Source organism: Sorex araneus, chromosome 1 (assembly GCF_027595985.1).
Source record: "Sorex araneus isolate mSorAra2 chromosome 1, mSorAra2.pri, whole genome shotgun sequence".
NCBI classification, from domain to species: domain Eukaryota; kingdom Metazoa; phylum Chordata; class Mammalia; order Eulipotyphla; family Soricidae; genus Sorex; species Sorex araneus.
The window spans coordinates 99,158,188-99,170,843 of record NC_073302.1 but is presented as its reverse complement, the minus strand read 5'-3'; the positions used below and the strand labels follow the sequence as shown (position 1 = coordinate 99,170,843).

Genomic DNA, 12,656 nt, shown 5'->3' with positions numbered 1-12,656 from the left:
AGCCTATTTTTCTGCGTGGAAAATGGCAGTGGCAGCAACATCCACGTGCTGAGAGCCACCTTCTAAGACTCCCAACCCGGAGGTATGAATTTTGCAGTGTTGTGGCTTATAGGCGATCATGGGAAGGGGGCATTACTGGCACGCCCTCGGCCCAGATAAGATCTGGAGTTGCCGCGCAAAACGGACCCTCTGCTCCTGAAGACTATGATCCGAGAGGTCTTACCCATTTTGACACCAGAGCGGCTTCTTACAGAAATGCATCTAGACTGTGAACTGAGCTAAAATATCAGAAATCAAAAACCGAGCTAATAGAGTCTTCATTCTCAGCAATAAAAAGAAATTATTAAATAATGCCTTTTCAGCAGAACTGATTGTTGGGGGAAAATTTGAAACAATAATAACGATTTATCTATTGAAATATTGAATGTATTCAAAGTATAAAGAGAATAAAGTGAAGATCATTAGCTACTTAGGTGGGGGCTGGGTGGAGGGGGGCATTTGGGGGTTCTTGGTGGTGGAACATGTGCACTGGTGAAGGGATGGGGGTTCAATCATTATATGACTGAGACTTAAACCTGAAAAAAACACAGAAGAGGTGCAGGGGACCTAAACTATTAAAATTTCTAAACAAGAGAGAAATCGAAGACATTAGAAAATGGAAAAATATCAATACTGCTAAATTGGAAGAATTAGTATTGTCAAAATGACCATTCTACCTCAACTACTATATATTTGATGATCCCTACTCAAATTTGACATTTTTCATGGATATAGAACTTTCGATAAAGCCTGTGTGAAATCATAAAAGATTCTGAATAAGCAAAACCATACTGAAAAATAGAAAACAGAGAGACATTCTATTACCTAATTTGAAGCTATGCTATAAAGTCGTAGTGATCAAAAACAGTGTGAAGACTCTCTGGCCAACTCTCTGGGCTAGAATAGAATATCCTAAGACAGACTCCCAAATATATGATCAGCTAACTTTTGACAAAGGAACTGAGAGCATGAACAGAATAAAGAGAGGCACTTCAAGAAATAGTGTAGAAAAATTGGATACATACATACACTGTCATCCCGGTGCTCATCGATTTGTTTGAGCGAGCACCAATAATGTCTCTCATTGTGAGACTTATTGTTACTGTGTTTTGGCGTATCCAATACACCACTATCCAATAAGCCTGGGTACCTTGCCAGGCTCTGCCGTTCAGATGCAATACTCTCGGTAGCTTGCCAGGCTCTCTGAGAGGGACAGAGGAATCGAACGCGAGTTGGCAGCATGAAAGGCGAAAACCCTACCGCTGTGCTATCGCTCCAGCCCAGAAAAATTGGATAACCACACTTAATAAAATAAGACTGGATCCATATCTCACATCTTACACAAAAGTCAACTCAGAGTAGATGAGATATCTTGAGATTAGAGTGAAATATCTAAAATACACTGACGGAAATACACTGAAGATATGGACCTCAAAGGCATTTTCAATAATACATTGAAGTTATAGCCATTGGCAGAGGCTATAGCAAATCGGATTGCATAAAATTTTAACTTTGTTCATGGCAAAAAAAAAAATATGGGCTAAAACTAAATGACAGCTCTGTAGGAGAAAATATTTGTAGTCAACACATCAGATAAAGGTTTACATCCAGGATTTATAGAGTACTCAAAGATCAACATAAAAATAATCTAAAACCTCATCGGAACATGGGGTTTTTAAACAAACACTTCTCTAAGGAATACCCATGGATGACCAACAGGCACATGAAAAATTCTCATCATCCCTTATTAGGGAAATCCAAGTCAAGATGGCAGTGAGGTATCATCTTACACCAGAGAGAATGGCATGTATCAAAAATACTGGGAATACTCTGTGTTGGCAGGAATGTGGTTAAAAAGGAACTCTCATCCACTGCTGCTGAAAAAAAGTTTTCTGTTTCAAGCCCTATGAAAAACAGTGTGGAGGGTTCTCAGTAAACTTAGAATTAAGCTGCCATATGGCCCAGCAATTCCATTTGGGATATCTACCCCCAGGGAAGAAAAATTTTAACTTTAAAGGCTGTATAAACACCCTTATTCATCACAGCACTCAGTACAACAGGTAAAATTTGGAATCAACCTAGATGACCAACCACACTTAAGTGGATCATGAAGATGTGATATGTAAACACAATGGAATATTACACAACCATAAGAAATTATTAAATCATTCAATTTTCTATATTATAGATGGAATTCTTCAGCTAAATAATATTTGAACCACAAAGTCAGTAACACGAAAATCATGAGATCCAAACTTAGAAAACAAACATAAAGAGGTACCCTTCAAGGTGGAAGGCTTGAGGAGGAATCGACCTGGGAACACTGGTAGAGGGAAGCTGACACTGGTGGTGGGATTGGCACTGGAACATTTTATGTCTAAAACTCAACTATGTAAATCATGCTGCTTTATTAAAAAAATTTAAATATCCACATCTCACCACCTCTGCTGGTGGTGGTGTCATTTCACTATTGACCCAGCTTCAGAGACTCATGATTAAATCTCAAAAAGGATCATCTAGACACTAAATTTTCTTGAATACACCATTCCTGGATGAAAATGCCAAGGCAACTCAGGAGGGTGGTGAGCCAAGTCCTCGCCCGCCACCCTGTCAGCCACGCTCACTCTCCAACAGCTGCCACTGTACCTGCTGCCAGGTTCCTCAGCTCAGCACTGAGCTGCACAGAGATGCCCAACTGCTGAAAATGTCAGGTGCACAGGGATTCTTAGGCTGAAAACTCTAAGCCTTCATAGAGTGGGGATCAGGGGACCTCCCCCAATGCCCCAGAATTTCTAGAATCCCTGGCAGCTGCACTCACCTCCTGGATTTTCTAGAGCATCTCTAAACTCCACTATACTAGCATCACAGTAAGAGAATACCGGATTGGATGGGAATGTAATGTAGACATAAAATAAGCTCAATTAACAAAATCATTAATACAGAAGACTCAACTGGCAACAACAATTTAGTAAACCCTCAGACAAGGACTTAATATCCTCCTAGTGATATACAACAATTTTCACAAACTTTCTTTTACTGAAGTATTTTTTTCTTCATTCCATTACCATTTAGTGATAACAAGAAATACAAACTAAATATTTTGGACCTGCTACCTAGAAAGGATTGAGGAGTAGCCGTGAAAATGGGAACAACAGTGAAAGGAGTGACAGTGGTGATGGGATTTGGATTCAAATATTGAATGCCTATAACAAATGAATCATGAACAACTTTGTATAAAACAATTTTTAAACAAAGTGGAAAAAATTTAAATAAATATGAGTCCATCCATACTGAGATCAAAGTAGACATCTGTCTAAAAATGGTAGTAAAATATAGAGATGGACATTTATATAATGATCACAGTTTCTATACATCAAGAACACTTAGTACTCACTAACATATATGAACAAAATAAAGGTAAAACAATTACTTGCAGATCTAAGGGAAAACATCAACTGCAGAAAAATAGTAGGAAATTTTAATAATATTTCACCAAAACTCTTCAATGCCATCCTTGAGAACATCATGCGATGACTGGAATGGGAAGGAATGGGAGTGAAGATAGATGGTCAGCAACTACACTACCTCCGTTTCACTAGGACATCATTCTAATAACACCAAACATTAGCCAAGTGGCACAAATGCTGGCCGACTTCAACTGTGAGTGTGGAAAGGTTAGACTGCAGCTGAATCTCATGAGAAATGAACTAGTTCCTCACGTTCCATTTTCCCTCAACAGAACAAACATCTCTGAATGCAGCAGCTATGTGTACCTAGGTCGAGAACTCAACATGATGAATGCCTTGGCTGCAGATCTGTGTAGGAGGAAGAGAGTGGTGTGGAATGCCTTTAAGAGCATTGAAGAAGTGGTTCAGAGAATGAAGAACCTCCGGCTCTGGGCACATCTTTTCCACCATTCTTCCTGGACTAACATATGCCTCAGAGACCTGGGCCCAATGAAAACAGGATGAGAATGCTATTTGGGTCTCCCAAAGAGGAATCCAAAGAGCTATGTTTGGAGTACCACGTTTCACTTAAGTGAGAGAAGGAATCCAGAGCTTCAACCTCTGTCGACAATGGAGGATCAGGAACACTGCCTCATTTGCCAAGGCGTCAAAAATCAGATGGACTGGACACATAATGTGATTTGGAGATGACTGCTGGACTAGAAATATTACCAACTGGATTCCATGGGATGTTAAAAGAACACCTGACCATCCAACCTATGAGATGATTGAACTTCTTCATCAAGACTTTGAACAAACGGTTTTATGCTGTTTGTGTTCCTGGAGCAAGCACAGATCATTGGGCTACACTAGCAGGTGTACAGGGATGAATGGAGACATTACTGACACTCACTCGAGCAAATCAATGAGCAACGGGATGACAGGTGATACAGGTGATGCATTCTCCTCACTTGGTAAACTAATACAGAGAATCAATAAAGAAACAGCAGAGACAGAATAAAAGAACATCTGATCTTAACAAGTATAAGGGCTCTCCAGTCCCTAAAAGATAATTATACATTCTTCTTTAATGCTTACTGATTATTCTTAAGGATAAGCCATATGCTGGGACCTAAAACAAGTCTCCATACATCATTGTCACTGTCACTGTCATCAATTAGCTCAAGCAGGCACCAGTAATGTCTCCCTTGTGAGACTTTTTGTTACTGTTTTTGGCATATCAAATATGCCACAGGTAGCTTTCCAGGCTCTGCCATGCAGGCGAGATATTCTTGGTAGCTTGCCAAGATCCTGAGAGGGACAAAGGAATCAACCCGGGTCAGCTGTGTGCAAGGCAAATGTCCTACCCACTGTGCTATCGCTCCAGCCCATCAAGAAAATAAAAATTATGCCAAGTGCCCTTTCTGATTATAATACTCTAAAGTTGAAAATAAATCATGGAAATCTTAAACACTTGAAAACTGAACAAGTATTGGATCAAAGAAGAAATGAAAATACTCTTTGTTGTAAGAATTAAGACACAAGTTATCCGAACTTATGGAATACAGAAAAACTACAATAAAATTAAATTCATAACACTTCATAGACCTCCGTCAGAAAATAAGAACAGACACAAATAAATTATCTACTTTCATGCTTCAATACGAAAATAAGTACAACAAAGGAATACCAAAATATGTAGAGGAGAGAAATAATAAAAATCAGAGAAAGTACTATAAAATTTATAAAAAATACAAAAGATAAATAGAATCAGGATTAGCTGTTTTGAAAGAATAAATATGATTTACAAACCACAGACTAGAATCCCAAAGAAAAATTGAGAGAAAATCCTGATAAACAGGGTTATAAACGTAAGAGAAGAAATTAAAACCAGCACCTCAAAAAATACAAAAGATCACATGAGATTACTATTAATTTTATACCACTGAATTGGGGGGGTCAATGCAATAATTAATAAGCTCAAAGAAACAGTAGAATGGGCATCCAATAAAATACAGGGAGATTTGAGAGAAAAATGAAACTCTAGCCAAAAAGTACAGGAGAACATGACAGCAGAAATAAGAAAACTACAAGCATAAATATGACTAATAATACAAGCATAAATATGACTAATAAAAAAAATCCAGTAGATAAAATGAAAACCTCAATGAATGTCTTAAACACTGTAGTAAGAGCAGGTGAACAAAATAAGTGAGCTTCAAGATGAGATGCAGAAAACCTCCAGGCAACAGCAGAAGATAGAAAAATACATTAAAATAATGAGGGCAGACAAGAGAAATATGGAATGAAGTCAAGAGGAACAATGTAAGAATCATTAGAGTCCCAGAGAGACAAAAAGAAACCCCAGGGAGGAAGTAACAGTCAAAGTCATCATTGCGGAGAAGTTTCCAAGCTGAAGAATGTAGACATTTAGATTCAAGAAACCCTAAGGGTACTGGCTGAAAAAGACCCTAATAAAAAGACTCTAAGACATATCCTAACCAGAATGATGAAAACCACTGAGACAGAATACTGAAATCAGCAAGATAAAGAAAGGAAATTACATACAAAGGAGTGTCCCTTAGATTTACAGCAGACCTATCAGATGAAGCCCTCTGGGCCTGAGGTCAGTGGTGGGATATAGTAAAAAAAAAAAGAAAGAAGGAAAGAAAGAAAGAAAGAAAGAAAGAAAGAAAGAAAGAAAGAAAGAAAGAAAGAAAGAAAGAAAGAAAGAAAGAAAGAAAGAAAGAAAGAAAGAAAGAAAGAAAGAAAGAAAGAAAGAAAGAAAGAAAGAAAGAAAGAAAGAAAGAAAGAAAGAAAGAAAGAAAGAAAGAAAGAAAGAAAGAAAGAAAGAAAGAAAGAAAGAAAGAAAGAAAGAAAGAAAGAAAGAAAGAAAGAAAGAAAGAAAGAAAGAAAGAAAGAAAGAAAGAAAGAAAGAAAGAAAGAAAGAAAGGAAGAAAGGAAGAAAGAAAGAAAGAACCATAATAGAGGCCTGACCAAGAATACTTTACCCAGCTAGATTCTCATTCAGATCTGAAAGAATGATACACAGCCTCACAGATAAGCAATGACTCATAGCTTCATGGATTCAAAATCAATCTTGAAATAACTGGAGGGGCTACTGTAAGGTAAACGAAACCACATAAACACACCAAACTTCTACAGAAAGATGACACAAAGTCTCATGACAATAATCTCTCTCAATATCTAAACACACCAATTAAGAGACATAGAATGGCAAACTGGATTAAAAAATTAAATCCAACATTTTCAGATTACAAGAAACATACTTGAGTTGCCAGAGTAAACACAGATTCAAAGTCAAAGGCTGGAAAACAATTCTTCAAGAAAACAATGCCTTCCAAAAGGTCAAGGGACCCATAATTGTATCCAGTGACAAAAATTTTAGACTCAAAATGGTAAGAAGAGACAATGAATGTCATTTCTTAGTAATCAAGGGATATCAGGAAGAAATTACACTCCTAAACATTTACAGACCCAATTAAAGAGCAGAAAAATACTTAACACAACTGCTAATAGACTTCAAGGAGGACATTCCACTACAACAGTAGTGGAAACTTCAACACTGCTTTGTCACCTTTTAATAGATCAATAAGACTAAAACTCAGCAAGAAAATACTGGCTTTGAAGGGAAAAGTGGAAGAGAGGGGGCTGGTAGATGTAAACGGCTCTTCATCCCCCAAAAATGCAAATACACATTCTTCTCCAAGACACGTGGGACATTTTCCAATATAGACTACATCCTGGGAAACAAAAAAATACCTCTATAAAATCAAGAGGATAGAAATCGAAACAACTATCTTTTTAGACCATAATGCACTGAAAATAGAAGTTAATCACACATAGAATGGAGAATAAAATTAAAATCAAACAAAATTTAATTAGCCTAGAAATTAAATGAGTCATTACTGAACAACCAGTGGATTAGAGATGATATCAAAGAAGAAATCAAAAGATTCTTGGAAACAAATGAAAATGAGGACACTAGCTACAGCAAAAGCAGTGTTAAGAAGAAAGTTTTTAACTCTGCAAACATTCATAAGGAATGAAGAAAGACCTATATTTAAGATCTTAAAAAATGACTAACAAATGAAGGCCAAACCAGGCTGGAGGAAGGAAATACTAAAACTTAGAGCAGAAATGAATGAACAGGATTCCCAAAAATCAATCTGGTCCAGTCTTTTTAGAAAACAATATGAACATACCTTAAGAAACTAGAAATTGAGCTTCCATATGACCCAGCAATACCACTTCTCTGAATATACCCTAGGGGGAAAAAAACACACAGCAGAAATGCCACCTTTACTTCTGTGCTCATTACAGCACTATTCACCATAGCTAGAATTTGGAAACAACTTGAGAGCCTAAGAACAAATGACTGGATAAAGAATTTATGGTACATCTGCACAATGAATACTATGCAGCTGCTAGGAAAAATTAAGTCATGAAATCTGCTCATAAATTAATGGACATGGAGAGTATCATACTGAGTGAAATAAGTTAGATGGAGAGGGACAGACTGATTACAATCATTTGCCAGTATTCCCTCCATCCCCCTCAGTGAGCGACAAATACCTAATGACAGTAGAAATAAGGACCAGGAGAACTGGTCCCTGATGGGAAGCTTTCCACAACTGGGAGTTGGGCAGGCACTTAGGACAGAAAGAAGACCACTCTGACTATGAGAATTGGAAATAATCACTCTGGAAAAGAGCTGAGTGCTGAAAAGAGGTAACATGATATACATGATTGTGTATTCAATGAAGTGTGGAGGACTCTCTCCTGCCACGTGCATTTGGTGGCCATGAGCCACTTCCCCAACCTTGCTAACAGAGTATTCTTTCTTGTGTATCTATTTTATTCAATGTGTTGTCTATACAAAGTTTCCTTTGACAGATCTGTGAGTATTGTGGAAGTTTACATACGTGTATATAAATTTTGCTTTGAATTTGCTTTTCTCAGGATTATATCTCTTTTACTTTTTGTCAATGAACCACATTCAGAAGTGCTCATGGGACTATTCCTGGCTCTGAACTCAGGGATTCCTCCTGGTGGTACTTGGTGGACCATATACTGTGCTGGAGACTGAACCTAGGTCAGCTGTGTGCAAGGTATACACCTGACCTGGTGTACTATGTCCCCTGACCCTCTATTGAACTGTTGTCTTGTTTGTCTACTTGGATTTATTTTTCATTTTGGAAACTTTTGGGTTTCTCAAATTTTGATATATGACTCAATCCTTAGATGTGAAGAGTTATTAGCTATAATTTCTTCAACCAATAGTTCTTCCCCATTCTTTTTCTTCTCTTGGAACTCCATCATGAGATATTACTCATCTTTAAGCTCTCGATATATCTCTTCTTTCCCCCCACCGTTCTTCTGTTCCTTACTGATGGCTTCATGTCTCATCTTCAAGTGCACTAATTTGTTCAGCTTCTATAGTTCTGCTAATGTTCATCTAATATATTTTATATCACCTACTATACTCTTCAGTTTAGTGACATATAATTGTATACTCATACTTTCTATTTCTTTGTTAGAAGTTTCTTCTTTATATTTCCTCAATTCAATGAGCATCACTGCCACTGTCACTTTGAAATTAATTAGATTAGAGACCTCTTTTGTATTTGGGGACCTTTATGGCCTATCCATTAATTAAGGTGAGTTCTTCTGTTTCTTCACTGAGGTTCACTGTGAGAAATAGGGTAGGGTATGGTTTTGTACAGATTTCAGTAGCAGTTTAGGGTATATATTAGAAAATTCCCTAGAGAACCTCTATCACTGATATTGTGCAACTTCCATCCATGACTGAAATTTGCTGTGCTGTATCTTAGCATTTGCAGTTACTGGTACCTCATGATAGCTTGTTATCACAACCCTTAAATTTGGGCAGCAGCATGAACTAGAACATGTTTTCCTTGGTCTTTGGAGAAAATTCCTTTCTTCTAGGCAAATGTCTGCAGTCAGCTGCAGTGGGGGAGAGGGCGGGAGGGAGAAGCTTCTGTGTGTAGCTTGGAGTGGCTGTGGGTGAATTTTCTCTGCTGGAAGCTGCAGAATCACACCTGTTGTGCTAGATCTTCCCTATTGCTCATGGTCTGTGAAGGTGAAGTAAAGCTTCCCCTTTCTTCTCCATGACAACAGTTCATTCCTGCACTGGTTCTGCTTCTTTCTCCTAGAGCTGAATCCTTGTATTTTCCAGTTCATGATTCCACTACGGAGATATTTCCAAAACTGACTGATGTGAAGACTCATACTCTTTCTCTTTACTACCACATGTAATAATCTGAGATTATTTCTGGATTTGATTGTTTTATTTTGTCTTGGGGACCTGTAGTGATCTCAGATAGCTCCCTTCTCTGACATCTTGGCTCTGACTCCTTATTTGTGTCTTATTGGTTTTGCATAATCAAGAAAAGTTACTGACTGGAAGAATAATCTAGAAATCCATTTCAAATAGAAGGTTCTCCTACATCCACAGGGAGTGTAGTGCTATGCTTAGCAGAATACACTTAATCCTCCTGGGGCCTTTTATTTTTAGCGCTCAATCAACGCATTACCTAAGTACTCTCATTAGTACCTATTACAGTAGGTGCTAATTACAGATGAATCTTTGCAGGGACATGTCCAACAGACACAGCTGTTTCTCTACCTGCTTGTCAGCTCCAGGCTCACAGCAGTCCAGTGCTGCTTGCATAGGACAGATGGCACTTCATGACAGAAGCATTTCACTTCATAAGAATTGAAATTTTTGCAAAATATTGTAAACATTAAATTAAAAAAATCCTGATGAATGAATGAATACATACAGAAAGAGTCTCTGACCTTTTAGATCAGTAAAAAGTCAGCAAAATAAGTTTTTAAGGGGCATCATTTTTTATCTGTGTTCCTTATTATGTGCAGGATATTCCTGGGAAGAAAGAGCACAAGTTTCCAATCCCAGAGGTTTATGTCCAATAGAGCTCTGGTCCATCAGAATTTTCTTCAGGCTTCCCAGGGACATCACAATGCCACTCAATATTGAGAACTATTGCCTCTTTCCTTTCGTTTCAGGAAATGACTGGGCCATGAGCAGAGATCCCACAGTACATGGCAGTAGTCAGCTGAGAAGAGGATAAAGAGGAGAGTGTCTCTAATCGAGTTGGCCGCCTCTTTGAGAGTAAGAAGTAGCAGAGATGACACATTGTCACTGTAAATAAGCTATCAGTAGATATGCTGATAAAACTCACCGACCTCCACCTTCAGTTTGGTCAACGTCTCTCACCTATAGATTTTTCTCATTCATTTATTCATTTTGATTGGGTGATAGTTTTATCTCTTTTAACCTGTATTTTTAAAAAGTTGTATTGAGCATTGATCACTTCTTGGCACAGCACAGGGTATCTAAAACACACCTGTCTCCTACAGTGCTAAACCGGAAGTGCTCTCAAGCCCCGAACACTGACTCCAATCAAAGGGTTGGGTCAGGTACCGCCTGGTCCTTTCTTGAAGAGCAGTGTTTTTCAACCTCTGTCTCACCGTGACCACCATACAATTATTCTTTACTTCCTGTGAGGCATCTGTCCTACAAGTTTGTCCCCTAGGCTCATTATATGGTGCACAACTTTCTCCTGTGATCCGTTTGAAATAACCTGGCAGCCCACTGGGAGCACTCTGGCCCCTGGCTGAAAAACATCACTGACAGGAACAGAGTTAGCCAGACTTTGTGGAGACTTAACTACATAACGTAAAACTCTAGTAAGTTCTTTGAGAGACCCCTGAGAGAAAAGGTTTAAGACAGCAAAATCTGGAGAGAGTCAGACATAGAATGATTGCACTCATTTGTGGGATATAAGAAAGAAAAAACTGCAGCATGAGACCATTACTCAAGGAGAATAGAAATTAGGGCCAGGAGGACTGCCCATGGTTGGAAGCCTATCACAGTGGGGGAAGGGGAAGAGGGCAGTTAAGATAAAGAAGGGGCTGCTATGACAATGATAGTTGAAAATTGAATGAATTCCAGAAGCCTGGGGCAGGGCTCTACACCTAGATAGCATATACACATAGATTTATGAGAACAATGCAAGCTGTGAAACGAACCACTACAAAGACTAAACAAAACAATTCTCCGAATTGACATGAGATTATGAATGGTTTACTAAAAAACGGTGAGTAAGAGTTAACTCCTAATATGAGGTCCATTATATCCCTCACAAGAGTATAGTCTCGGTACTGGAACCAAATTAGTGACAGAACAAAGCTCTTTGGACAAAAATTAAGCAAAAATATAGAAAAGGATTAACCTAATTATAAGGTCCTTAACTAACTCTAGAACAAAACAAAATCTATTTGGAAGAAAACAATATTCCAACACTTTACTTGTAAGAGTTTAAATTTTACGACATCTGGTAGTTAGTGACAAATTTCTGATCTCAGGGCTGGAGAGATAGTACACTGGGTAGGGTTCTTATCTCGCATATAACTTGGGTTCTTACCTGACTAACTTGGGTTCAATTCGCAGCACTGTATATGTTGCGTGAATATTCGTGTGGTCAGAGACGCTGAGACAAGGAACGCAGAAGAAATGTGTGTCATGGAGGGCACAGGTTCTCTCTGACTCTGTGACAAAGGTAGAGAGCCTCATGATCTCCTTTTATTGATCATGGTACCTCTAAAGGGTGCAATACAGTGACATCACCAAAGGCATCAAAAGAAGTTACAGGAAGAACATTGAGTAGAATATGCATTGTTACCGTGAGGCCGAGTTAGCGGCTGTGCAACCTTTTCTGAAAAATGAAAACATACAATCTATTGATGCCATCCAGCATGTCCGACTGTTGGAGGAAAACCTCCAAATAATAATAGTGAGATTCCTGTTGAAAATTGAATGTAATCAAAGTAAGGAAAGAGTAAAGTGAAAAATGTCTGCCACACAGGCAGAGAGAGAGAGTGGGAGGGCGGGTATGCGGGGGTTTGGTGGTGGATCAAATATGAAAACTTTGTAACTGTATTTCACAGTGATTCAATAAAAAATAATTTAAAAAAAAAGAATATGTATTGTTTCCTTCCATCTGCAGGCCATAATTTTTGCCTCCTGAAAGAAGATACAAAACCAAAACCAAAACCTTTCTTGGGCTACAAGCATTTGGATTTACATCCAAAAGACAAGGCTGG

The 12,656-nt window shown here is 38.3% G+C and overlaps 1 protein-coding gene across 1 annotated transcript in view; it reads left to right on the top strand.

The window, feature by feature from the left end:
* SH3RF3 (SH3 domain containing ring finger 3) overlaps positions 1 to 12,396 on the top strand; it is a 482,862-nt gene extending 470,466 nt beyond the window's left edge. Inside the window, exon 10 of the mRNA XM_055141388.1 lies at positions 10,557 to 12,396. Coding sequence (XP_054997363.1) covers positions 10,557 to 10,563 — 7 coding nt within the window. The 3' untranslated portion in view covers positions 10,564 to 12,396. The remainder of the gene's footprint in view (positions 1 to 10,556) is intronic.
* The last annotated feature ends 260 nt before the right edge of the window (positions 12,397 to 12,656 follow it).